The following is a 27647-nucleotide window of genomic DNA, read 5'->3' as shown; positions in this document are numbered from 1 at the left end:
AATAAAAAGTTGCAATAAATATGTGAAATAACATCGGGAGAGCGCAGCAAGTCCACTTCCTTTGCAGTTTACATCTGAAATGCATGTGTTAATATGAGAAGTGTGCAAATGTAACTATCGGCTTGGTAGGGTTAGGGGTTTTAAATGCAAGTCACTGCTTGGTATTACTTATACTGATTGTTGTGTATGGCTAATGAAAGCTACAGTGGTTGGACTGCATAATAAGGATATGTTTCTTCTTGATGCATTTGAATGATCCATCAACTTCATTATCAAGCAAAATTGTCACCAGTCTGGTGTTAATCTAGCTTTTCACTCTGTGACTGGAGATCCCCATGCAAAAAAAAAAAAGTGTGGTAAAGCAAATTTATGTAGCCCCTCTGGGGCTGATACTTTGTCCTTAGACTCTATATTACAAAACAGAAAAATGAGGTGCAACCACAAAGTTCAGAGATTGTGCTGATAAAAATCAAAACCACAGCTGCCTTTGAAGCATTCATCTTACACTGCTAATAGTTCTTATGGCGAGAGAAAGCCATCAAATATATCAAACTGACTGAACCTTTATGCCATCACAGGATGTGTGACTAAAACCAAGAAACTAAACACGATATTATCAGATTCTGCAAGACTATGAAACTGCATTAGAATATTGCATCAGAAAAATGGATATTTGTTTTCTTTGACATAACTGTAAATAGTTTAAACTTCCAGGTTTAGGTCAGTCTGGCTTTCTATCAGAAGCTGACAGCTTGTAGTGGGCAGTATTATCTTTTGTCTGTTTGTGTGCATCATTGCTGTTCTCACTTTGTGCAACCGGCATCATCGCTAATTTATTCTTCACGTCTCAGAATAACTGAATGAGTGAAGGCATAATGCAAATGTTTAAAACAACATGTTGCACATAAAGTCTTTATTTTTTAAGTAACAGGCAACATTTTTTTACAACACAAAGAAGCAAAGGAACCAAAAACAGACTGTAAATTGTGACTCAAGAAAAACCAGCTCTGTTTGACATTGTACACTAAAGACACAAAGTGCTTCCAAAGTTTTTGTTTTATTTTGTCTTTTCCTATAATCTTTATTTTTAAAAAAAAAAAAAAAAAAAAAAAGCAATGCTATGTCTGCTGCAACATTATTTCTGCCCTACAGAGTAGCCCCTGAATCCCAGTTTACAAAATAGTTACATAAGTTTTTGGATATGCAGACAACTATGCTCTCATATAAGACTGGCTGTCCAGGCTCTAAAGAGGTCTTACAAATGTAAATTAAATCAAAAGTCTTATTAGAAAGACTGAAACCCATTTGCTGTTTTACGTGTCCTGTGCTAGCTAACTAGCTACCGCATTAGCATTTAGCTTATTAGCTACAGTAGTGAAAAACAAGTGCTGAAACTTGTTAAGCCGGTTTGACTAAGTTTAGTCATTTCATGGACCTTCATTTGCTGATGGAGGTTAAGACTGAACAGTTTTTTTTTACTTATTTAACTTAACATATGCCACCTACTTGGTAAACAAGTGGATCTATAAGACACGTTTAAAATCCTAATAAAGCTAGCCACTTGCATAGAAAGGCTGTGGATAATTAATTCCAGTCTGTGGTGTGTGATATGTTCCACACTACATACTGTAGGTAGCCAGAGGGAGACAGACATCACTGTGCAGTGTTGTGCATTAGGAATCCAGAAGCCACAAGTACAAGTTGGTTTTCCTTCTCTCTTGTCTCCTCCTTCTCCCCCTAAGCCAAACCACTCTCTCTGATACCTCAGCCTCTGTCCGAATGATTCATTCAACCATCTACCCACTAAAGAAACACTGAAACAAAGAGCAAAGCTACATAAAACAGCCTATACTTTTCCAACCACATGCATCTGCACACATAGACTAGCAAACCCACACGTATACTGTAAGTTTCGTGCACCCGCTTTCATTCCCGCAACATGAAACAAAAAACACACATGCTGTGTTTACTCATCCAGATACAGATCGTACACACACATACTAAATTACACCATCATTCCTTCTCCGTCCGCACAGACACATGCGCTGTCTTTTCCTATGGCAAATCCCAAAGACGTTGATTCCTGCACCACAGGTCCCGACCCAATTCCAGCCTCGACCTGACATGACATCATTCCTCTGTTCCCCCTTCTCTGCAACCATCCTACTCTAATAAAGGACTGTGTTCCAACACAAATCACCCATCCTTGTCCGTAATGACAGGGTAGAGCTAAGATATGCCAGGGGGCAGGAGAGCTGGAGGTACTTTGGTCTGGGATGCTGCCCATTTAGGATTCTTCCCTGAAACATGTGGTTTGTTTCTTTCTCTGAATGGAACTTAAACAGAGGGATGGATGGATGAGGAGACCAGGGAGCAGGGTAAGGGGAGACCACAAGTAAGCTCGTAGCCTAAAGGGAGATATCATTTGAAGCTCAGGTGGGATGAAACTCTGCTTTTATCTCAAGGTAGCTTTCTTCTGTGGATGGGATTGAATAGCATAAGTGTACTCTTTGGACAATATATAAGGATGAGGTTTAAGCATGCAACTCAATCGTTTTTGCAAATTTCCGACTGACATCAGGACATATGGGTGCTATTTAATCCTGTGGTTGGGTTTAGGGTTATGCACATGACATGACCAAGGTTTATTTTTGACCCTCCATTGCACGTAAAGGCAAATAAATGAAGGAAATAATGAAGTTCTTCTGCAGTTGTGGAAAAAGAATCCTTTCCAAGGCTTTAAAGCAGTTCAGTGGATACAATAATAGGATTTCCACAGTCTTAGATGAAAATTTATGAAGCTTTCCGCTGCAGCTCCTTTAGAAACACTTCAAATGAACCCTTGAAGGTTTTTAGTTGTAATTAATTTGGAATCAAAACTTACAGTGAGACATTAGAGAAAAAATTACTTTGAGAAAAGTCCAGGTCTCATCTCTAATTGTGCAACAGCAAGTGTTGAGTCCAAGCCTCTAGTCATCTGAGATAAGGTCTCGGGTTTTCTAAGCTGAGGCTCAGTTACTGCCCTAAGTTCTTCAGTACTTGCCAAAACCAAGTCAAAAGTAATTTGAGACAAGTCGAAGACAAGTATCAAGTCAACAAGACAAACAAGTCACTAATTGAATCTGAGGTTCTTAAGATCAAGTCAATGCTGGGTCATTAGTAATAATTAATGTCAAGTCTTGTAACAACAAGTCTGAAATTGGCTGAAATCCTAAAGGGCTAGTCCACATCGAGTGAAAAAGCCTAAAAAACATTTTTTTTCCCCCTGTTGACTTTTCCTTGACACCACTGGAAAGCAGGGGAAAAGACTGGTTAGGGGAATTTGTAAGGAAATAGGAAAAGATAACATGGTGTTAAGTGAATAAAACCACACTTGGTCTCAGCTGAGATGTGTGTGATGGTAAAACTGCAACAAAAAGGGAATAAGACTGTATGTCTGATGGCTGTGTTGTTCTATGGAAGCTGCATTAACATGGATAACCAAGTGAAAGTTTGTTCAGATTCATGAAAGCGAAAAAAAAAAAAAGCCTCAGATATGAAACATATTATCATCATTTATTGATCAAACTAAACTTCTGCTCCTCATATTTATCTATAGATGAATCTATATAAGTGTGCACGGTGGAGTAGTGCTTAGCACTGCGGCCTCACCGCAGGAAGGTTGCTGGTTCGACTGTGAGGGTTATCTCCGGGTACGCTTCCTCCCACCATCCAAAGGCGTGCATGTGAAGTTGAAGAAGTAATGAATATGAGCATGAATGGCTGTTGTTCTGTGTTGGCCCTGTGATAGACTGGTGTACCCCACCTCTTGTCTGCTAATCGCTGGGATAGGCTCCAGCTTCTCTGCCACCCCAAACTGAACAAAGCGACAAAGAGAATGAATTAAACCAAATTCTAATACCTTTACGGGGAATTTGAGTAGTAATTTGAGTAGAGAACTGATAAGCAAACCTTTTTTTTTTAAAGCTTTTTTGACTGTGGCACTCCAACTGTTTGAAAAAGCAAAGCATCCGGCTATTAACTTTGAGTTACGGTCATAAATATCACGCAATTACGGATGTTTTAAGTTGAAACAAAGCCACGTCTTGCAAAGCAGGTTTGCAAGTCAAGCCTGAGGTCTTATTGTGGTCTTTAAGTCAGCAGCAGATCTGTGAAGGTATCTGAGTATTTTAATCAAGTCAAAGTCAAATCATATATTTTTATTTCTGTGTTTGTTTATTTAAGATCCCCATTAGCTTTAGCGTAGCATCAGCTATTCCTCCTGGGGTCCATATAAACAAAGTGATAATACAAAAAATGTATATTTTATAATGTGTCGCTTTATTCTGACTTCCAAAACATCACATCAAGAGGAAAGATGGATGATATAAAGACAGGATTGTTCATTAAAAATAAAAGTGTTACAGAGACAGAAGTTAGCATTTGTTTTGATAATGATAACAAAATAACATTGTGGGACATTTATTGATTTGTTTGCTGCAGACAAAACACCACGCACTTCAACTAAACCATCGAATACACAAACACGTTTTTTCAAAATGAGTAAATTTCCATTATAAGGGACTTCTGATTTGTTTTTTGTTTTTTTTTACTCCACAAAGCGGCTAAATCCATTGAACAGATACACTAGATCCCCTCCTCAGCCAGAAACACAGATCACCAATCTTTCTAATCATCAGGTTGATCCGGTTACATTAAATTTGTTCTCGCACCAACACCGACGCTGGTTTTTGTTTGAAATTCGCCACATGTGAGGCTGCCCGCTTGGTGCTGTGCTTTAAAACCTGTCATTGTTCTGGGTCAGCTCTCCAAGGATGTTCTGAGAGCCCACCGCAAACACACACTGCAGCCCTTGGCCTCCTCCTTCTACTCCTTCTCCTGCTGCCTGGTGGGGACACAGCCAAAAGCAGACAGCCTGTGTTCCATCAAGGCGTCCAAAATTCCACGACTTTCCCAGAATTCCCGCGTAGAGCCAAGTCATATATTCTGTTGTCATCCACAAGGCCCTAATGAAAACCCACGGGGAACATGGAGGCACATGTTGTCTGCTCAACCACACGCCATTTACTCTAAAATAAAACATACACTCTGACTGCGACTCGCCATGCACAGCTCTGGATGAATAAAACCATATCATACTATACAGCAGCTGTGTGCCACGGGACATCGGTTTAACTTATTGACTTAATTATCTCTGCATGCAAACTACTAATAACGTACAGCTCATGGAGCTGAATGAAAATAGCAGGGTATTGTGAATATTTTACATAATATGAGCCAAACACTGCTGTGTCATGCAGAATCCAACCAAAACTACACTCAATGTATGATATAAGTCTTAAATATTGCATGTTTTATCCATCATTACATGCTGTTAAAAAGGTCTGTGAAATCGCATACCTTCTGTATTGTTCATGATATCATTTTTAAAGCTGTCTTGGAGTTTAACTGCTTTATTTTGTTACAACCCCTCAAATTGAGGGGAAGTTGAAGTGCTGTGCCAAGAAATGAGAATGAAAACTGCCCTACTGAGCATAAGAAAGCAGTTTAAAAGCTTTTTTTATTTTTTATTTTTCCTTAAATGACCTCGCCTCTTTTTTTGGGAGCACATATCTGAATGAAAAGCTGTTCTCCACCATGAATGAGTCAAAGTACAATGTCCAAACCTACTGATGAGTGTCAAACACAGTGGATAGGGTCAGCTCAGGTGTAAAGTACTAAGGTGGCTTATGAGTCATATTCCCACTTTTTCCACTTTTTCTTAGCCTTTGTTAAAGGTTTAGAAGAACAGCATGATGGCTGACAGCTCTGGCTTTCTTTAGCTGTAACCCTGCCTTAATCAACCGTTGCCCTGCGGTTCTCGTGCCGTGCGTAAGAAATCCCGGAGATTATAATGGAACGCTAAAATGGAAACCTGTTATACAGAGTGATTGAAGGCCGAGCCTCGCACATGCTCAGGCTGTGATGCTGTAATGGTGTGTGTTTAGGATGCGTGACAGAAATATCTCCATCAGTGTGTGCGTGTGGTTGTTCATTAATCAGATGGTTTCAAACGAAAGGTAATTGTGGTTTTTAGCATTTAACTGCAACAGAATGAGTGGAACATGAGGCAGCACATTAAATGAGGAAAAATGTGGCCTGCATGGCGAAGTCTGTCCTTAAGAAAGATTTTCCTCTCCATTGAAAAAAAAGAAATGATAAAAAAAAAAAGAAATACAGGAAATATTAAATTCTTTTTTTCCAACCTTAAACTCCAGCTAATTGCTTAAACATTTCCTCTACAGATCCATGTGCGGACTACAGCCAGGAGACAGGCTTTTGGCACCCTTTCAACCACATTTTAAAATTTCCTACTTACCTCACTCTGAGGTGTTGCTTAATCACACTCAGTGCCTGAAGAACCACAAAGAAAAAGGACCCCATTGAGTTCAGCCGTGACTATTGCTTATTTGAACATGATTTGTGTGTTTTTATGGTGCTTTTTCTTGTAAATATTGCCCAAATTGAGTGGTAAAACTCTATGAAAAACACATATGTGAAAAGACAACACACACATGCTCACACTATTAAAGTATTCTAAATTATCCCATACAATTATGAATGTAATTTCACTGTTTAATCAAAAAGTGAGCTCAAGACTGAAGTTAATTAAACTTTGTCAGAGATTTTTCATGTGGTATAGATTATATAAACCTAGCTATGGCAGAATTTGCTCCTATAAACCACGTTTCCCTCCCTGTGGCATGAAAAACTGTTATCATCAGAAGGCATATGACATACTGTCATAATGATAAATACTTAAAAAATAATGATGAGAACCTTCTTTGAATCAAATCATAACACACTTTATCGCCATTTCTTCAGCATTAACATTGCACAGCCATCACATCTGGTCGTTTTTAAGACTTTTACATCCTCTCACAACTTAACTTCTCTGTGTCTTCTTGATGTTTCAACATTCAGGTCATCCACATCTACTTTGTTCACAAACTCCGAGGAAGAAGGAGGGGATGGCCAAGTGTCATGCGCCTTCACACAAGAGATCGCCAACTTGAACATTTTTAATGGCCTTTGCACTTTTGCACTCCCCTTCTAAATTGTGATTTCATACTGTTCCAATATACTCACTCAAGACAGGTTAAAATTTAGAGTTAAAAGTACTTCCTTAAGAGTCAGAACTGCTCAACGTTGTTAGGCCTTGATGTTATGAAATTTGAGGTGTAGGGTTAAAAAAAAACCTTTCAATGATACAGCTTCTACACAAAACTACTACTGGGTCAGTGTTTCTGTCAGTTCAGTATAAAACAACCTCAGGCAACCATGATAAATGTGTCTATGACAACGTTGTCTGACAAAACTGGGATGGAATAAACCAGCTGGTTGAATTCAACTTTTGCCAAAGCAAATCAAAAGAAGAGTAAGAAAAAGCACCTTCCCTACTCAGAGAAGCCCTCAATGTTCTTGCAATGAACAGACACTTTTAACTGAAACTAAAGTAGCAAATATGACACTTTCTACAGAGAAGCATTGCCTGAAGTACACACCTTGGATTTACCTAATGTAGTTGCCTTGCAAAAACTGGGAAAATCTGGATATTTCTTATGGAAAAATGTTAAATTGGGCCTTAAAATGGATGACTGGCCTGGAGAGACCATTACAATGGGTAACAGCTGTTATGTGAAACACTGTATAAGTGATTGGCACACGTCAAAGTAGCATTCACATGAAACCAGGAGCTTTACAGTACATTGGGACAAGATAAGAAACGTTCTATTCACTTGCTCAGCACTAGTAAAACAGCATCCGAGTTAAAAACAAGAGTTATATTGATCTCTGTTTTAAATATGGCAATAATTATGGTCACATAAATAATTTTCAATCGTATTATTGTTTGTGAAGACCATTAACAGAAAAAAATTGTTTTGAATCATGAACTGCTGGGTGGCCAAATGCCTGCACAGCCTGTCGCCAAAATACAAGTCAAAATGACACCACCAAACAGAAGTAGGCAAACCATCATTGCATCATCTGTCTCCAACGATTAACTCCACTTGCGCAACCATGTCACACCACAGCAATGAACTGCAATGTCCCTGTGACCAGGAAGTGGAGATGCAACCTAAAACAAACCATAATGATGTATTTGTGGGCTCGCTTCAGGCAAAACAGAACATAATACAAAAGAGCACACACAATGTTTGAAGTTCCAGCAACCACAGTTTAGTCTCAAGTGGATACTGCGTTCCTCATAGCTTAACTTCTTTCCTTCCTTTCTTGAATGACACATGCACACACACTCATCCACACACTCGCTGTAGCGCCAGCTCGCTCCAGAGCACGCTGTCGGCGGGGCCACTCTCCTTGCCCGCCTGCTGCGAGCCTGGCCGGTGCCTTTTTTCCTAGACATTGCTTCAGACTTGTACTATCTGTTTCCACAGCCGTGCGCCTGCTGATCCAAGAATGCGGACAGCACGTTGTTTTACAAGGCCAAGTAGTGCATTTGAGATGTCAAACGTGCACTCAGCCTGTTTTGTGTGTGCTTGTACTTGAGTGTGTTGAATTTGGTTTCAGGTTATATTGTCTTTCATTTTTGATCACATCTTTAGTGAAATGTTAAACTGGTGAAGTGAGCTGTTGGCAAGGTACAATAAATGTGCTCTATAATTCAAACAGAACACAAACACTGGCAGCTTAGGTAATTCAGATCATAATTTTGGCTCTGCATTAAGTTTTATGGGATTTACTCTCAGGTCTTCAAGGGAAATTTGATCAATTTAAAACATCTTGTTTGCAATTTGGATTTATGAGGGGAATGCTGGATATAGTGTGTGTGTTGCTGATAAAAGTGCATTTCAGATTCAGGGAAAATGTGACCAAAATTCCCATCTATGAAATATGAAGACATAATATATGAAGTAAAGTGAAAGTTCTTCTACAATCACTTGGAGTAAATGCTTTGTTTAGGTCCCATTTAGAATTACTCTGTGTTGCAGGGATGCACTAAAACATAGTTTAATTCCATGTCAAAATTATTCTATTGGTGACCAATTATACAGGAAATGGAACCAGTCCATACCCTGCTATCTTACCCAACAATAGCATGAGAAATTCTTTAGTTTTTCAAAAGCTTCTTCTAGATGCTCTACTGAAATTTGCAAAGACACAACAGAACAGTTCTTTTAAGCTTGTGTCAATTGTCACCCAAAAGCGAACTATTCTTGGTTCAATTGGGATTTCTGGTTTACATGAAACTGACTCACTGGAAATGTGGCCCAGCTGCTTGCTACATGATGATGCAAAAGCAATCTGTGGGTGTATACTCGGGAATCGATCTTTTACCGAACTCGATTGTTGTGACCTTTGTCAATTAAAAAGAGTGTTTGTTGGAAAAAAATATGAATCAGTGCTTTACCAGTAGGTGTTTTGTTTCGAGTCAAGTGTCATTTTATGAATTTTGTTTTGTTGCACGCAACGATTGATTCTCCACATCGACAGAATTCAAAGGAGCTCATCTTTCCAACTCCAATGAACCAATGAAGACAAAGGACCTGTGTATGAGGTAAAATTGTGAAAAACATGCCTTTTACATGATTTAAGTTTACTTTAAATGTGTTAGTTGACTGTGAGTTTAAAAGCTGGGGGTGTATATTACAGAGCTTATAAAATCTCTCAGGTGCACTCCATCTTTGCCCAAGGCTAGAGCCGGAGGCGACATTAGCTGCTGCAAGAACAACAAACCAAAGTCTGTGTATTCTATCTATCTTCCCTTCTACTTGTCTTTTACTGTGGATAATGATGATACAGAGAATTTAGAAATGTCTGGTACGTATCAATATCAATCCTTTCTTTTCAAGTCATTGCAATTACGATGTTACTGAAATGGCCAAGCTAGATCGATGGAGTTTTGTTTTAATGGGTCATCATGCTTTAAGGTACATTCGCACTTCCCTTTTTAATCAAACCCTAGTTTGTTTATTGAGGAAGTCTGGTTTGTTTGGGGAGGCGTGACTGCGCAACAAAACTCTATTCTGCCAAAATATGTAAGACGATTAGACGTGAAACCAACCTTCGAGTTCCAATACTGAAAGCAAGGGTTCTCAGTTGGATACGATCTGCAACTTTCCCACTAGATGTCACTTGGAGAAGGTCTTTTAAAGAGCTTCTCCATTTACCATCATTTACTCAGTTCATTAAGTCATGTAGTTGTCAGAGCTAACAATCATAGTACTTGTGTATTTTTGCTTTAATTCTAACTACGACGACTCATTTTCTAAATATATTTGTTGTTTGCGCTACCTATTGAACTTGATGCTAGCATTTCTTTATAGTAGTATTGCACAATACGGCTGATTGTAAACATGTCTTTCATTTATGTTCATTAAAGTTTAAAGGGAACAATGCAGTCCTTGAAAAAAAAAAGCTTCTGAGATGTTGGTGAGCTAAATAAATCTAATCAGGAAGCAAATACTCTTAAAACGCAACACCAGGACCAACAGAGACAGATGCTTCAGTCGTCAGTCTTTAGCATGCCATTAAAATAGCTTTCCACCTCCAAATTCTATGTGATATATCTCACATATTATCAAAATTCTCCCTAAACGATCTCTGCTGTGTCTGCAACTCAGCCGCCTGTAAACCCTCGTTCCCATGGTAATTAGCTTAAAAGCTTGACCAATTAGTCAGGCTTCAAGCATTATGAGCGACCGAAGACATACCACCACTTTCCAAAACCGCTTCAATAGCAAGGGGAGATTTGTGTGATGGGTTAATGGTAGGGAAGTAAAAAGTGCTGCAGGGTCAGCATTGTTGAGTTCATGTTGGTTTACGGCGAGCTGTGACCCTACTGAATGGTTTATAGAGATGTCTATCTACATATTCCACTGAATGGGACAAGACCCACATTAAGAGGTGTAGACAACACAGAACCACAAAAGCGTGCTATCAACTTGAGAGGCCTTTCAGAAAAGAGGGGTCGGAGTGAGTTTGTGTGTGAAATAAAATGTCAGTGCCAAAGACTGATTCATAGTAGGGCCAAAAAGCTGAGGGCCATGCTGCACAACCTGTTACACACTGCCCGGCAAAGTAAGAGAGATTGAGTGTCTTTCTATTCTGTGTGTAGGTGACGCGTCCCCTCAAGAATGTGGTTCTCTTCCTCTAGCCATTCGCTTCAATTTCCCCTCTGGTTGCTTACTTCACTCACACAGCCACGGAGCTGTCGCTTGAGGAATCTGGAAAACACCAGCGGGGAATGAGAGGAATTTCTGCTTTTCGTTTTCCCTCAACCACCCCCTCACCCCTTGCTCTCTTTACTTTGGACGCCTTTGCGCAGCCAGAGCTCTTGAGTTGTCTCTAGATTCTGAATACTGCCCAACAATAACAACCTCTCATAAACAATGGGGCTTGTTGATTGGGGGGTTTGTGAGGAAGAGTGGCCATTGCTGGCCTGCGCAGTCAGCTTTGTTGGCAATGAGCCTCAGAAACTATCCTTAAGTCTCAAAAGTACAGGCTACGCTGAGGACTGTGAAAGATTTAAGGGCAACTTTTAAAATGCACCATCTCTGAAGGACCATAAACACATGCTTTAGTTCTTTCTTAATCCATCTTTCCTCAAGAAAGACTTTGATGGACCAAACTCTGAAAGTGGATGCTGGTCAATGTCAGGAAACCACAAAAGTACAGGGAAAAAAATTGTAGTTTGGAATTCTCTTCTTTGACAGGACCCGTGGTCTCGTAAAGGGAGTCTGGATCACATCGAGTGGATTTTGAAAAAGTCGATCACAGAACTGCCCCGTCCTTTCAGCCCCTGTGGGCAAAATGCAAGGAGAGTCACATGCCAGTTAACCAGACGAGCACCAATAAAGCTCCATGTCTGCGACAGGAAAATCATAATGCAGACCAGTGTGTCTTGGAATAACTCTGGCACTATTTTTTCCATTCAGGACAATGCTTTTGCATATTACTGGACATTGACCTTCTACAGCTGAAACTTAACCAAAATAAATGTGAAGAGTGTTTGTTATAAACAAACATCTGCACATTATAATTTCTTGCAGGCTACATACCAGAATAACACTTTATAAGTACATTTTGTTTCCCAATAGAGGTCCTTACATGGTTTCGTGTCTTCTGAATCAGCAAACATGGAGCGCCCCCATGTGGACAATAAATACCCTGCATGTCACTCTGCCTAAGATTTTAGGTCTATGGATTGAAATGACTTCTTCCACGTCTTTCTACTCATTTCTGAACAAATACATAAATAATCTTCCAAAAAAACAGTGCTTACATTCTTAAATCTTTACATTTTTATTTAAGGTGAAAAGGGTCATAAGTAATTCAAATAAACACTTCACACAATTCAATCACAAACACCAACCACACATCATAAAGACACTCTTTCAACAGCATCAGAGTTCAGGATTTCTGAGCATCAGCCGTTCCTGGCCATCACTTGTCCGCTGGTTTAAATGGATCAGACCATATCTTGACACCTTCAGACCAAAAAAAGAGAAATACAGTGTTAATATGTAGAGGAATGCAACCACTATGAAATGCTATAAAAGTACCTAAATGAGCCATTATTACTTTAACATTTTCCTAAACTAGATCACAATTTAGCATTGATGACATATCAGCTGAGGTGGGGCACCAGGCAGATTAATGCATAGTGTTGAGATATTATATACACACACACACACACACACATATATGTGTATGTGTGTGTGTGTGTGTGTGTGTGTGTGTGTGTGTGTGTGTGTGTGTGTGTGTGTACAAAACAGGTTTTTCCAAAAATCAGTATTCATGCATTCAAAGTCTGAGGAATTCAAGTATGTTGCAGCACATTAACCGCAATAATAAATGGTGAAATACCACACGATTCAACCAGCTGTTGGTAAACGTATTTGAAACCCTTCGTGGGTTCATTTATATTTTTCATACTATCACTGAATATTTAATCTGATGCTGATCATGACGCTACATGATCATCAAAAATTACAGCCCATACAAAACTACTTTTTCCCAAACTCAAGAAAACTAATAAACAACACTTTTACAAAAATAGGGAGTAATCAAATATTATATGTGAAAATATTATACCCCTTACTTTTTTTTTTTTTTTGGATCTCCAGCTTGCCACAACGATCTGCAGCAGCTATTTTTTCCTTGGGGTCTTTTTGTTAAATACACTCAATATCCATGTACATGTACAAACAAATATGTTTACATATACTGGTCGTTAAACAATAATATATCCCTACATACAGTACACAAATTATTCTTAAAATATATAATCCTTGCACATAGATAAATGCACACAAACCTATACAAATATTCACACATATAACACATTAAAGACGTACCTAAATTATGATAAATAGGGCCGTGACGATATTCTTTCGTCCCAATTCAATTCAATTCATATCTTTTGGGTGCCGATTTGATTTAAATTGGGATTCTCACAATTTCTTGATCTTACTGATTTTTGTAGACTAAAAAAGAAAAATGTACATAACCTTTTTTGCTTGTCATTTTTAGTACATTCCCTGTTTAAATAAATGCTATCATGGTGTTTAATATATTGAATACAGTATATGTTATTATTCTAACTATATTTATTCATCCCTTCTATTAATAAAAAGTTAAAAATAAGAAAAAAAAACTTGCATAGTTGAAGATGTTTGGTAAAGTTACTTGCCGCAGAACTGCTTGGCAAGGAATTTTGCGGATTCTTTCAACTTAATGCCAACATTCCTTGCTATGTGTTTGTCCATGCAGATTTCAATGTGGCCTGCATGTTTATCACTGTGGTAAACATGTAAGCAACTATGCATACTTCTCATGCAAGAAAAAAATAAAAATAAAAGGAGTTATAACATGTTTAATAATATTAACTTTTTTATCCTCATCTTATAACTTTGTTCCAGATGTATCTGAAAGTAAATAATGACATTCTGTGCTGCATAAAGTACCATCCAAGCAGTGCATTTTATTATGTTGTTGTTGTCTGGCTTGCAGCATTAAAACTTCCTGTTTATCTTCACACTGCCCTTACCTGCAGGCTGCACATCTGCCTGGTTGATTCCTGCCCGATTAACCTTTTGGACTTCTCCTATTAAAAGTAAAACAAAACAATATTTTACTTAAACACAGGAAAATGGTTTATGACTAAACCAATGCATCCTCCCATTACAAGTCATATAAAGAGCCTTAGAAATGTTAAAACCGCACCTGTCTTAACAGGTGTTTAGCAATGTAAGCTATTGTTAAGAATAAATTTATTTTACCTCACCCTTCTCTGATTGTAGAAGTTCCAATATTTACTTGACTCCCTTTTAAGATAAATATAATGATAAAAGCTGGAGGCTAACGAGGTTAGCTACCTAAAAGAGCAAACACTATGTTAACGTGGACAAAAAATATCAACTTAAAATAGTTGTCATTTTGACCAAAGTTAACGAGACTAAGCATAAGTGTACGTGGAGAAAACTGATAAGCACAAGCATGATTTTTTAGACACAATATGACAATGTGAAGTGATTGTGTAAGCGCCAAATAGCTGCTAGCAACTTACTGTACTCTTCTTTGTGCGTGAGAGGATAGACAAAAATGGGGTACAACGCAGCGGCTATTGCTGTTACAAAGCCTCCAAACACCAACGCTATTCTCGTGTTTTTTGACATAGTGTTACATGGAAATATACGCTCTCACCTCCAAACAGTGGAGTGTGTTGTCATTGATTATTTCCGGTGTAAAAGGTCACAGAGGTAATGAAGCTGAAGTGAACTTCCGATTCGTAATATGTGCAAAAGGCAATTCCACTGATTTTTTCGGAAACTAGACCACATTAGACCAGGTCCTGACAAAAATCTACAATACTTAGACTCTTCAAACCTGGACTGAACTATTATAAATACTATGCGGATTTAAGAAAATAAATTGTCTGATTTGTGAAACCTTTATTCTATTTGTGAAAATGCAAATTAGACTCATTTTATGACATTTTTGGCATCTGGACCACATTAGACCAGGTCATGACAAAAATCTACTAAACTTAGACTCTTCAAACCTGGACTAAAATATTCCACATACTATGCAGATTTAAGAAAATAAATGGTCTGATTTGTGAAACCTCTATTCTATTTGTGAAAATGCAAATTAGGCTAATGTTATTACATTTTTGGCATCTGGATCACATTAGACGAGTTTCTGACAAAAATCTACAACACTTAGACTTTTCAAACCTGGACTAAAATATTCTAAATACTACGCATATTCATTCATTTTGAAGAGTCTAAGTGTTGTAGTTTTTTGTCAGAACCTGGTGTTATATAGTCTAGTTTCCGAAAAGTTCAGTGAAATTGTCCTTTACAGATTTTGCGACTCGGCAGCTACAAATCGAAAGCTAACTTCAGTCTCGTGCAAAGGTAACGCTTTATCACTGGCGGCGAAGTCAGACTGCTTTGGTCTGCCCGGGCTTCCGTAGTGGGTGAATCGTCACAGTCACATGCTGCAGAACAATAATAACATGACAAGGAAGTCTGGGTGAACTCTTGAGAGTTGATCGAAACTCTGCAAGTCTTTATGGGACAAGAAAATGAGACTATTAGCCGTCGTTGCGTTTGTGTGCTGCTGTTATGAAGCGTCAGGAGAGGAGCAGCCCGTTCAAACATTTGTAATTCCGCACAGTCACATGGATGTAGGCTGGGTGTACACCATTCAGGTTGGTGTCTGTCATCAGACTTTTATGGAAATGTTGAACATGAAAACTAGACATCGTGAAGCGTTCATTGGCTTAATCTGTATAAATATGCATGTTAATATATCTATATATTATTGTTTTCCACAGGAGAGTATGCATGCCTATGCAGCCAATGTATACACAACTGTGACAGAAGAGCTGTCAAAGGGCAAAGATCGCAGGTTTATCGCTGTGGAGCAGGAATTCTTTCGACTTTGGTGGGATAATGTAGCCTCAGACTCCCATAAGAAACAAGTAAAGCCACATGACAGTCACATGATCAACACTACTGACATTTCCATTTTGTATCTTGGTGAGTGGTGACTTGCTGTTGTTTATCCAGGTACGACAGCTTGTGAAAGAGGGTAGGTTTGAGTTCACCATTGGAGGTCAAGTGATGCATGACGAGGCTGTGACTGACCTGGACGATGAGATCTTGCAGCTGACAGGTAATCTACCACTGTCGATCATCATTTACACCAGTGACTAACAGTACACACCAGCTCTGAACTTCACTGTTGTTTCAGAGGGACATGGCTTCCTGTATGAGACGTTTGGGGTGCGCCCTCAATTTTCTTGGCATGTTGATCCATTTGGAGCCTCAGCAACCACACCAGTCCTGTTTGCCCTGGCTGGGTTCAACGCTCACCTCATCTCTCGCATTGACTATGACCTCAAAGACAGCATGCAGAAAGACAAGGTGTTGCATTCTGTTGACACATGAACTCAAATACTTCAAGTATCTCGGCTAGATTTGTAAGTTTTTAATGACATGACATGATATAACATCCTGTTATATTGGGGATACAGAAACTCCAGTTTGTGTGGCGAGGATCTCCCTCATTGAAAACCCAACAAGAGATCTTCACACACACCATGGACCAGTTCAGCTACTGCACTCCATCTTACCTGCCATTCTCCAACATGTAGGTCACGTTTACACACTGCAAAAACTCAGCCTTAAAAAACGAAAAAAAAAAAAAAATACAAAAATCAGGTAAATGTTGCTTAAAATCAAATAAATTATCTGCCAACAGAACAAGAAAATTTGGCTTGTCAAGACTTCCCAAAACAATTAAAATACTCTTAAAACAAGAGGAATTCTCTGGCATAAAAACTAAGAATTATATTCCCTTTAAAAAAATAAGCATATGTGTACTCAATTTAAGATTTTTAATCTTAGATTTCAGTTTTTGCAGTGTCACTTGTTTATTCAATGTTAATTACTTATATATTGAATCATTTATGTTATCTATTCACTTTCCATATTGTATTTCACTTTAATTCCATTTCCGTAATTACAAAAAAACATGAATATTTCTGAAGGTGTCATTTAAAAAAACAAAAAAAACAAAACGTTGTTTCTACCTCAGTTCTGGTTTCTACTGGAATGGAGTCGCTTTGTTCCCAGACCCCCCTAAAAATGGAGTCTACCCCAACATGAGCCTCCCTGTCACAAAGGAGACGGTACAGCCTTACGCCAAGACCATGGTGGAGAACATTAAGCAGAGAGCTGCGTGGTTCAGGACTAATCATGTGCTTTGGCCTTGGGTCAGTACATTCATCTGTTTTCTTCTTCTTTTTTTTTTATTTAGCACAGGCTTCTACTGAAAAGCAATAAAAAGGACTGAATCATGTAGAGATGTGAATTATAAAGTCCAGGCATTTTGATTTTTAGAATAAACTCCTCCTGAGCGTGTGTGTTTGACTGTTTTGTTTCAGGGTTGTGACAAACAGTTCTACAACTCATCGGTGCAGTTCGGCAACATGGATCCTCTCATGAAATACATCAACCAGAACAGTAAAGAGTTTGGAGTGACAGTCCAGTATGCCACTCTGAGTGAATATTTCCAGTCCATCTACCAAACAAATCTGACTTGGGACGTCCGTGGAAGTGAGGATTTTCTGCCTTATTCAACTGGTAAGAAGGCTGTGTTGTTACACAACCTGGAGGTATTCTCGCCGTCACTGTTTGCATTTACGAATGTGTCGCGTTTCATAGAGCCCTATCAGGCATGGACAGGCTTTTATGCCTCCAGGAATGTCTTGAAAGGATTAGCAAGACAGGCCAGTGCACAGCTGCATGCAGCGGAGACTCTTTTCACGCGATACCGAATCAACTTCCCAGATGGGCCTGTAGCTAAAGACTGGGCCTTGGACAAACTCAGAGCTCTGCGCTGGGCGGTCTCCGAGGTAAATCTGGCCAGATGCTCAACTTCATCACCTGCATGAAATAAAAATAAAAACCATTTTGTTGTGCATGTTTTCTTTTTCAGGTCCAGCATCATGATGGGATTACCGGTACCGAGTCTCCCAAGGTGGCTGACATGTACATGCAGCATCTCATGCAGGCTATGGTGGGGGTGGAGGAGCTTCTGGCTGCGCTCTTTCTGCTGCCCCACAACCTTGCTGTCTCCAGCATCCTCCGCAGGAGCGTCCACAGAGAAGGTGAGAATAAGATTCCAATTTTAATGAGGGGTTGCATCTATCAGAAGTTTGTTATTATACATGAGGTTTGGGTTAAATCAACAAGATCTAATGCATTTTTTAGCAGGCCATTATTATTATTATTTTATTATTATTATTATTATTTGCAAAATTATGCTGCAACTTAGTTTTGATATGAAGAAAAAACACCAAGAAAATGACCTGTTTTTATTTCTAATTCCTTTGCTCTAGTATTCTACTAGTTCATTAGCAATAAAAAAAAAATTACTGGATGGAAAACATGATGGCTTCAAAATATACAATAAAAGGCAGTTTACTGGTGAAATCTTGGCCTTTCTACATTGCCATTTACCCGTCTCATAAATGTTAGTAGCTCAGGAAACTGTAAAAGTGATGCTTCTGGGGCTTCGCTTTGCAGTCAAAGGCGATGTAGCAAACCTCTGACCAAGTGCATGAAATTGAATTTCCCTTTGGGGATTAATAAAGTATTTTTCATTTAATTTCATTCATTTCATTTCATAATGAGCTAGAAATAAAAATGTCTTGCTGTACATTAAAGATGACTTATTTCCTTGTGGTTACAGCTTTGTATTTAAAAATCAAAATATAGTCGTCTCAAAAAACACTTCCTCAAAATAAAAGGCTGTCTTTAACTTGTTTAAACCTGTTTTAACTTGTGTTAAATGTTTGGGATTAATATAACACTAGCATAGACATGTTCACAAAGTCCCATGTTCACAATGGGCTTTTTTCCCATTTCAGGATTATATGTTAACACACGTAAATCCTCCATTTTTTTTTTTTTGGTTCAGATTTAATCCATCCCAAGTTAAAATGTTTCAGTATCATATAGGTCACATCATTGTCAAAAGCAATAAGTTCCTTTATACACTACTCACAAAAAGTTAGGGATATTTGGCTTTCAGGTGAAATTTATGGAAAATGCAATATGTTCATGCTACAGTGATATAATATCATAAAAGTAAGACATTTAAGTAGAAGGATGCACTACTGATTTCCTCATCTCAAAAAATTCATTCAACACAAAAGGTAACAACAATGATAGTTACACCACAACAAAAAATTTGAACGTCTCAATATCTCGTCATGTGCCCTTGAGCATCAATTACAGCTTGACAACGACGTCTCATGCTGTTCACAAGGCAACTTATTGCCTGCTGAGGCATGGCATCCCACTCTTCTTGAAGGGCAGCCCTCAGGTCATTGAGGTTCTGGGGTGCAGGGTTTCGAGCCTCTACACGACGGCTCAGCTGATCCCACAGGTTTTCAATGGGATTCAGGTCTGGAGAGAGTGCAGGCCATTCCATTTGAGGTACACCAGTCTCCAACAGCCGTTCCCTGATGATGCGGCCTCGATGAGCAGGAGCATTGTCGTCCATGAAGATGAAATTAGGCCTGTGCTGTTCATGTAGGGGCACAATCACTGGATTCATGATGTTATTCAGGTAGTATGGGCTTGTCACTGTACCATTCACAAAGTGTAGGGCAGTTCTGTACCAAGTGGACACCCCTGCCCACACTGTAACACCGCCACCACCAAAAGCTCGCCTGGTGACAACAGTGGCTGATGCATAGCGCTCTCCCCGACGTCTCCAACATCGTTGCCGGCCATCATTTCTGCTCAGTGTGAATCGACTTTCATCAGAGAACAGCACTGAGGCCCACTGGTTCCTCGTCCAGCGTAAATGCTCCCTGGCCCATGCAAGACGATGATGCCTGTGCCTGGTGGTGTGGTCAGGTACCCGTGAAGGTCGTCTAGCACGCAGACCACGCTGATGGAAACGGTTTCGAATGGTCTGACGTGACACTTGGGTGCCTCTCACCTCTCTTAAACGTGCCTGGAGTTGAGTGGCATTCATCATCCGGTTTCTCAGGGCAGTGTTCACAATGTAGCGGTCATCAGCACGGGATGTGGCCAAAGGACGTCCACTTCTAGGCCTTTCTGTGACTCTTCCAGTCTCTGGATATCTCTGTTGCAACCTGCTGATGACACTCTGTGACACTCCAAGCTCAGTGGCCACTTCTGTCTGAGAACGTCCTGTTTGAAGCATCGCAATGGCAAGGGACTGTTGTTCCATTGTTAGGTGTCGTCTTGGTCTCATGATGTCAAAATGTGAACAGCATGATGAGGACAACTGTTTAAACACCAGCTCTAATTGAACCAGGACATTTATTGGTCAATTCAAGGATCACACACCTGCCGTGATTTTTGCCGTTAAGCTCCTTGTTAGAGAACAGCAACTTGTACAAAATTTATTGAAACATTTAACAGTTGGACGTGTGCATTTAAAAGCTTAGAGAAGGTCACATTAAGTTCACCTGTACAGGTTTGAATGCATTTTAGGCTTGTTGTGAAATTTCACCCAAAAGCTGAATATCCCTAACTTTTTGTGAATAGTGTATTAGGATTTTGCTGTGGAGCGTCCTTCTCAGGATAAAATGGCTGGAAAATATTACTCCACAAGCCTGGGAACAAAGGAGTTAATGTAATAAAGATTAGCCCACATTTAGCTTGATGATGTCTTCATTCCAGACACTGATCAGGCTCTGGAGCAGCATGTCATCATTTACAACCCATTAGCCTGGAACATCACCACAATCATCAACGTCACCGTAACACTCCCGAATGCAACCGTCTATGACGATGACGGACAACCCGTCCCCGCACAGGTGGATGTATACGTCATCGTCTTTGGGTGGAACTTAGTCAGTCTTGCATTTCATAAAGGTTTTGTATATTTGCTGAAATTAAACCCGGACCATCTTTGTTGCAGATCCAAAAGTCGGCACAGTCCAACGTGTCCTATGACCTTTTTGTCATGGTGGAGCTTGGAGGCCTTCAGCATAGAAAATACCTGATTAAGTTCTCGGAGACGCCGCGTCCTACAAAGTCCAAGTGTGGACACACTTACAAAGCGAAAGGGGTTTCGTTTGAAAGGCTCAACGTGAAAGACTGGACAAAAACGGGAAGGCGTCTTCTGCCCGTTCTGAATGAATGTTATAAGCTCATGTTTGACCAAGACACCAATCTGCTGCACAGCATCACTTACCTGTGAGTTGCTAAACCGCTTTCAGCTTTAATGCCAACATTTCTCCCCCTTGTCACCTGTCATCACGCAAGTAACTGGAATAGGATCTTTCTTTGATTACCGGCAGTGCGGATAAAAGACGAATCAGGATGACACAGGATTTCTGGGAATATGATGCGAATGGAGATGTACAAGCAGGGCCCATCTCCGATAACTACATCTTCAGCTCTAATGGTTCCGCTAAGCGAGCCTATAAGGCGGTGGAAATGGAGATCATCCCGGGGAAGATTGTCACTGAGATTAGGCAGTACTTCTACAGGTAGGGCCAACTTATGCAGCTTTAGCAACACTTTTGTAGATTCAGTTTATTTCTTATCTTTTTGCTGATTTGACGACTTTGTTCTGTCTTTCAGGGAGAGCAGCGACAAAGACTATGCCTACTCCATCACAACCCGTGTTCCAGAAGGTATCGGATCCAGGCTGCCGTGCCACAGGTTGGAGCAGACCTACTCACTGGGCCCCCTCCACTTAAACACGGAGGTCGTCCTCAGGACCAGAACCTCCTTAAAGAACAACAGGACCTTGTATTCTGATGACAATGGCTACCAAATGATGAAGAGGACGTACAAGAAATACATTAATAACACTTTAGCTCGGGTAACTAGGGACTTCTGAGATTTAAAAATGTTCATAATATTGACATTTCAAGAAATATGGTATAATATATATCGAGCATGTTTGCAGAATTATTACCCCATGGTTCGGACAGCTTACATCGAGGATGACCTCAGCAGACTGGTGCTCCTCAGTGACAGAGCTCATGGTGTTTCCAGCCAAGCCAACGGACAGCTGGAGGTAGGAAAAAGGTTAAAGTCCGCTCTGCAGAGTCCTTGTATACTTTTAAGAGCTGAAGACCCAGCTCTTCAAGGAGCACTTCCACACTTAGTTTAGCTATATTTGTCAGAAAGTTGGAGAACTTAGCCCAGTTCTTTGCAACAAACATTATGGTATTAATTCTTTGTATTTTAACATGGGTGATATTATGGGGTGGGAAGAGAGAAAAGAAACAAACAAAAACAAAAAAAAATGTCTGTAACACTTCATGTAAGGACCTGCGTCCAACTGGACAGTCCACTAGCACCTTCCTCTGATGTCCTCTACTGTTTGATTTCAAGCTTGTGTTGTTCTCACTCATATGTAAGTCGCTTTGGATAAAAGCCTCTGCTAAATGACCGTAGAATAGAATAAAGGAAGAAAAAACAGACACACACACACTTCCTTAGCGCCATCTTGCAGACATGTTAGTGTTTTTTGTACTCTCAGGTCATGCTCCATCGGCGTCTTTGGAACAACTTGCCGTGGAACCTCGGCTACAACTTGACCCTGAATGACAGCTCAGTTGTGAGTCCCACCTTGTGGGTGGTCCTGGGGTCCATAAATGCAACATCCAAGCAGTACCAGAGAGAGGCAATAGAGCTGCAGCATAGACCTGTCATCATGCCTATAGATAAGCCTCGTAAGTACTTCCTCTTTGTATTGTTTTGGTCCCGTTTAATACTTTATGCTTCCTGGTTAATATTTCATATTAGTTTACAATTTTTTTTCCCCCAATCTTGTGTTGTTCTTAGAGAAGCCCTGGCAGGAGAAGGAGCCCAGAAGAAACTCTCCTGTGCGTTCAGTTGTTCTCCCATCCAGCCTCCACCTACTCAGCCTCAGCATCCTGGGATGGAACTACAGCTCTAATCACGATGTTCACCTCAAGCACGTAAACTCAGGTCGGCTGTGAGAATTAATCCAAACGCAGCACCTGCTGTTTGTTCGCAGAGAATTCAACACTTCTTTTGTTCATTCGTTTATGCTTCACTCGTAGGTGCGGACTTGCATTCAGAGTCAGACTACGATCGAGTTCTGTTGAGAATCATGCATCTCTTTGAGGAGGGAGAAGATCCCGAGCTGTCCAAACCCATCACCATCAACTTAAAGGTGCTGAAATGATTTTTTTTAAAGGAGAAATCAGTTGGCATGATCTTTGTTGCTTTTTTTTTTTTTTTTTTTTTTTTTTTTTTTTAATATTTCCATCATTTCTTTTACCTGTTTGAACAGGAAGTTCTGCAGGGCATTGGGGAAGTGAAAGCGCTTGAGGAACGTTCTCTCACGGGAACCTGGAATATCAGCGACCTGCAGAGGTGGAAGTGGAAAACTGCAGATAACCTTGATAAAAGTGAGATGTTGCATCAAGAAAAGAACAAATGATATGACGACTGATGGATCTTCTGTTTATGTCCAGTGACGGCACCAAAACTCCTTTTCTACAACTAGTGTTTTACATTAACTTAATGTTTTCTTTTCCTCCTCTTGTAGATCTGAAACATAACAAGAGGAATGAAGATAAGGATTTCACTGTAACCATATCGCCCAAAGAGATCAGAACCTTCTTTGTTCACTTCAGCTCTGGGAACATTTAGGCTGAACCATGTCTCGTCTTCTGTGAAGATCTCTGGTCTTTAGACAAAATATGGCATTGCTTTTAAAGATTTAATCATCCTTTTGCACATTACTGATTATTGCTGGTTTTGCACATTTTGTTGATCTTTGAAATGGCTTTGATGTGTTGATTTGAACTTGTGACTCGTACAGAATAAAGTGCATTACTTTTGTCATGCTTGTTCTGATGCCTGTGTCGCACTTCATTCTGCAAACAAGTTGGTCCATTCATTGAAGATTGAATGAGATTGATGATTGGGATTATTTTATTAGAATACTTTAAAACTTACAATAAAGAGAAAAAGTGTGACTTACTTTGAGGATTATGATCAAGAAATAGAAGGCACTGTATTCTGATTTCCACATTTTCATATTTTATTTGACATGTGGTATAAGGTCAGTATGAGCAGCATGCAATTTGTATAAATTTACAGCACAGCTTTTAACCATGTATGTTTCTTTTAAAGCAAATAATTGAATGTATTATCAGCAACCTACCGATAATAATCACCCAAATCAACAAATTCTAAAATAGTTTTTTTACATGAAATGTGCTATGACGATAAACCTGCCTTGCTTCTGAAGCATCAGATGTAGCATAAAGATGTAGCATAAATGAAGATTGCCCATCTCAGTCCTTAATTCAGACCTAGAGCAAGCTGTAGTGACTAAATCAGGGGTGTCCAAAATTGATGCTTTGATGTATCCTTGCTTCAACAAACCTGGATTCCTTAAAACGGATCCAACAGCCAATGAGGTTCTGCAGAATGACTGATTCTTTTAAGCCAGGGGTTTTTGGAGCAGGATTGCATGGAAATCCTGCAGGACTGTGTCCTCTGAGGTCCGGAGCTGGACACCCCTGCTCTAAATTGTGTTTTTTGTTTTTTTTTTTACTTGCATGATGCAGTTTGAAATACTCAAGATTGTTTCCGAGCATATAGACTGTTTAATGCAGCGTTGCCAGGTTTTCATGGCCGGCTCTTGCGTGGAGAAACAGACAAAATTGTAATTTTACAGGGAATGTGGGAAGCTTGACAACAGCTTGTGTCACTAGTTTGAAAGGCAGACTGCAGTCCTGTTTTTAGACCACTAGAGGGTTTCCACCTCCACGGCGACCGACAGTGACAACACCCGAGGAGAGCCACGGTTGACGCATCCGTTCATCGTAAACTGAAGACGAGCTGAAACAGCAGAAGATACGGCTTTTGTGTTGACATGCTGCAGCTTATAAACATAATCGAATGTGAGGTGACAGGAGGTTTCCTGTGATTTGGTTTTTTTTTTTTTTTTTTTAATGATGAGCAGTGCCAGTGTGAGTAGTTTCTGTTCGGTTATACCTTCATGTTTCACATTTCCTCTCAAGCTTTTGCTGTGGTCCATTTTTTCATCTCTTTATCTGGCAACCAGTTAGCCGGTAGTTGCTATGGACGGAGATGCCGGATGCTGCGAGGAGGTGTTGCTAAGATACTCGAAAGGGAGTGTTTGGAAGAGCAGCATCACCTAAACATCTCCCTCTAAGATTCTGGATAATTATTTTGTGATCTTTTCTCTGCTTTGTGTATTCATATATGTGTCTCATGTGTTTACATGTGCGAACAGAAAAGAGAGCGGGAGCAGAAGAGGAAGCTGCAACACTTCCTGAATGATTTAGCTTTGCTTGGATCATTACAGGTTTGACCATAAAATAAGCTTGACATCTTTTTAGAAAAGATATCGTACAGCTCACTATATAATGCAAGCATTTTTCTTTTTCTTTCTTTTTTCTATTTCCCAGGGTTTTAAATACTTCCAGCCATGGCTAAGAGGGAAAGAAGAGTTGCTGCTGACAGTTGTCAATGAGGATCTGGTTAGTTTGTGTAGACCAGTGTTTTTCAACCTTTTTTGAGCCATGGTACACTTTTTATCACTGAAAAATCACAAGGCACACCACAAACCAATTTTTTTTTTTTCAAATGTCCATATTAATATAAAGTCCATTAAATTAAAGCCTCTTAAATAGAAATCCGATAAACACTAGAAGAAGGAATTTTCTTATCTTTTCACTGTTTGCCTGTTTGGATGAACACAGAGCTGCTTTTTAGACCAATGAGGTGAAATTGGGTAATTTCTCAGGGCACACCTGATAATCTCTCACGGCACAGTGGTTAAAAAAAAGCACTGGTGTAGATCACACTGATGTGTCCGACAGTTTTATGTCATTCTTCATTTTCAGACGGCTTTTTATCGCACTGTTTTCATTGTATTCCTGTCTAATGGCACACTGTGAGTAAATCTCTATAATCCCTTCACTTTTCCTTTCCTGCTTTTGTCTCACTTTGTAGGGTTGGCGTTCTCCAGGTTTTGTGGTGTCCAGAGCATCTTCATGCTCCACCACCAGCAGCTGTAACAGTAGTGATGTCTCTCCCAGCAGCAGCTCTCCCAGTCTGGCCAGCAGGAACAGCTCCCCACTACCTGGGGAGCCTCTCGGCCCACAAGATTCCCAGTCTCACACAAATACCAAGACACAGCAGCAGACAAGGTGAATGCAAATTTGTGTTACGGTAATATGTTAGTGCTTTTTGTTAGAGCTGTACCTAGAACAGAACTGCCAGAAGTCATTCCTTAATGAGCTTCTGTACACGCAACGTCTAGATTCATCACTTCTAACCCAACACACCTCATTCAAATGAGCTGCTTGTCACCAGGCCTCTGTAGAGATGATTCACATGCACATTAGTGGATTCAGCCATTTGATTCGAGTTGAATAAATAAAGAAATATCCACGTCACACTAACACATTTCTGGTCAGTAGTGTACCTTAGATGAGACATTTAACAGGATTTCATCTGATGCTTTATTGTGAGCATGACAGCTTTTTCATACAGATCAGATAAGTATCTCCAGACCAGAAAAATGAATGTATAATTAGCCTGCAGATTTAAAACACAGTGACCGATCGCTTTCTGTATTTACAGGGACCCCAGTAGTGAAGAGCACCTTCTCCCAGCATCTCCCAGTGAAAGAGAAATGGCAGTACCAGTAAGTATATGCTGGAGCAAGACAATCAACACTTTGCATTTTAGAAATTCTTTAATATGTATACTACTGGTTTTTGAAAAAAAAAAAAAAATCAGTCATGCATCCTCCACTGTGCCTGTGTCCACATGACAGGAGGTAAACTGCACTCTGTTTTTATTGGCTGGTTATGTCAAATATGGACGCCCCTACGCCTGGATACGCTCCAATCATGAGCGCCTGGTCAACATCGGTGGCACTGATTCGATGGTCAAGGACACGCCCATGAAACTTAAATCCATCTCAGACTGGCAGACACGAGGTATGGAAACAATGCGAGGAATTCTAACGGGAGAAAGTTATAGTTTTACTGTGCTGATTTCATAATGAAACCATTTTCCATGAACTAAATCCGACGCAGATGTCTGTGCTTTTTTTTTTTTTTCCTGTTTTGTAAGAGATTTCAGTTTTGTTTGGGTTTGTGGTCGTGACATTTACAAAATAATTAAGCAGTGTGCAGAACTTCCACAAGAAAAACAAACGTCTTTCCGTCTCCTTCGCAGGCATCCGTGTGTGGGATGTTGTAAGTGAGCTGGTGTGTCTGTGCACCATTCCCTCTCCTTCCAATCCTTTTGCCTTGGACATGCGTTACATCAAAAATCTTCCCCTGACAGACTGCTTCCTAGTCACAGGAGCTCTTTTGAACTTCCTGGAGCTGTATGTGGTTTATGGGAACCGGGATGAGTTGCACTATGACAAAGGTGTTTTTTCTTTTGTTTTATGTATATGATTAAATCCAGCAGATGATGCTGTTTAGCTACATTATGGAGGCATGAATTCTACTTAACATATTTGCAGCACACAAAATCTTCACGAGTCTTTTACGTATATATTTATCATTTCAGTGGTGGAGGAGGTGAAGCCTCTGCGGC

General features: G+C 39.8%; 2 protein-coding genes across 2 annotated transcripts; one reads left to right on the top strand and one right to left on the bottom strand.

Moving 5' to 3' along the window:
* Nucleotides 1–12293: 12293 nt before the first annotated feature.
* On the bottom strand, nucleotides 12294–14734 carry smim20 (small integral membrane protein 20). The gene is made up of 3 exons (XM_079257289.1): nucleotides 14573–14734; nucleotides 14054–14110; nucleotides 12294–12491 (listed from the first exon to the last, which is right to left on the bottom strand). The coding sequence occupies exons 1-3, from the start codon at nucleotides 14679–14681 to the stop codon at nucleotides 12448–12450; spliced, it is 210 nt and encodes a 69-aa protein (XP_079113415.1). The 5' UTR covers nucleotides 14682–14734; the 3' UTR covers nucleotides 12294–12447.
* A 795-nt stretch (nucleotides 14735–15529) lies between these two features.
* man2b2 (mannosidase, alpha, class 2B, member 2) lies at nucleotides 15530–23809 on the top strand. The gene is made up of 19 exons (XM_079257474.1): nucleotides 15530–15721; nucleotides 15848–15994; nucleotides 16083–16188; nucleotides 16267–16439; nucleotides 16550–16665; nucleotides 17113–17290; nucleotides 17462–17660; nucleotides 17742–17932; nucleotides 18016–18187; nucleotides 20742–20878; nucleotides 20983–21260; nucleotides 21365–21556; nucleotides 21651–21894; nucleotides 21982–22092; nucleotides 22561–22753; nucleotides 22866–23012; nucleotides 23108–23220; nucleotides 23341–23458; nucleotides 23599–23809. The coding sequence occupies exons 1-19, from the start codon at nucleotides 15596–15598 to the stop codon at nucleotides 23700–23702; spliced, it is 3045 nt and encodes a 1014-aa protein (XP_079113600.1). The 5' UTR covers nucleotides 15530–15595; the 3' UTR covers nucleotides 23703–23809.
* The last annotated feature ends 3838 nt before the right edge of the window (nucleotides 23810–27647 follow it).

The sequence above is a fragment of the Telmatherina bonti genome (genome assembly GCF_933228915.1).
Source record: "Telmatherina bonti genome assembly, chromosome: 18".
Classification (NCBI taxonomy): Eukaryota; Metazoa; Chordata; class Actinopteri; order Atheriniformes; family Telmatherinidae; genus Telmatherina; species Telmatherina bonti.
The sequence above is the reverse complement of the archived record's forward strand: the minus strand, read 5'-3'. Positions and strand labels throughout refer to the sequence as shown.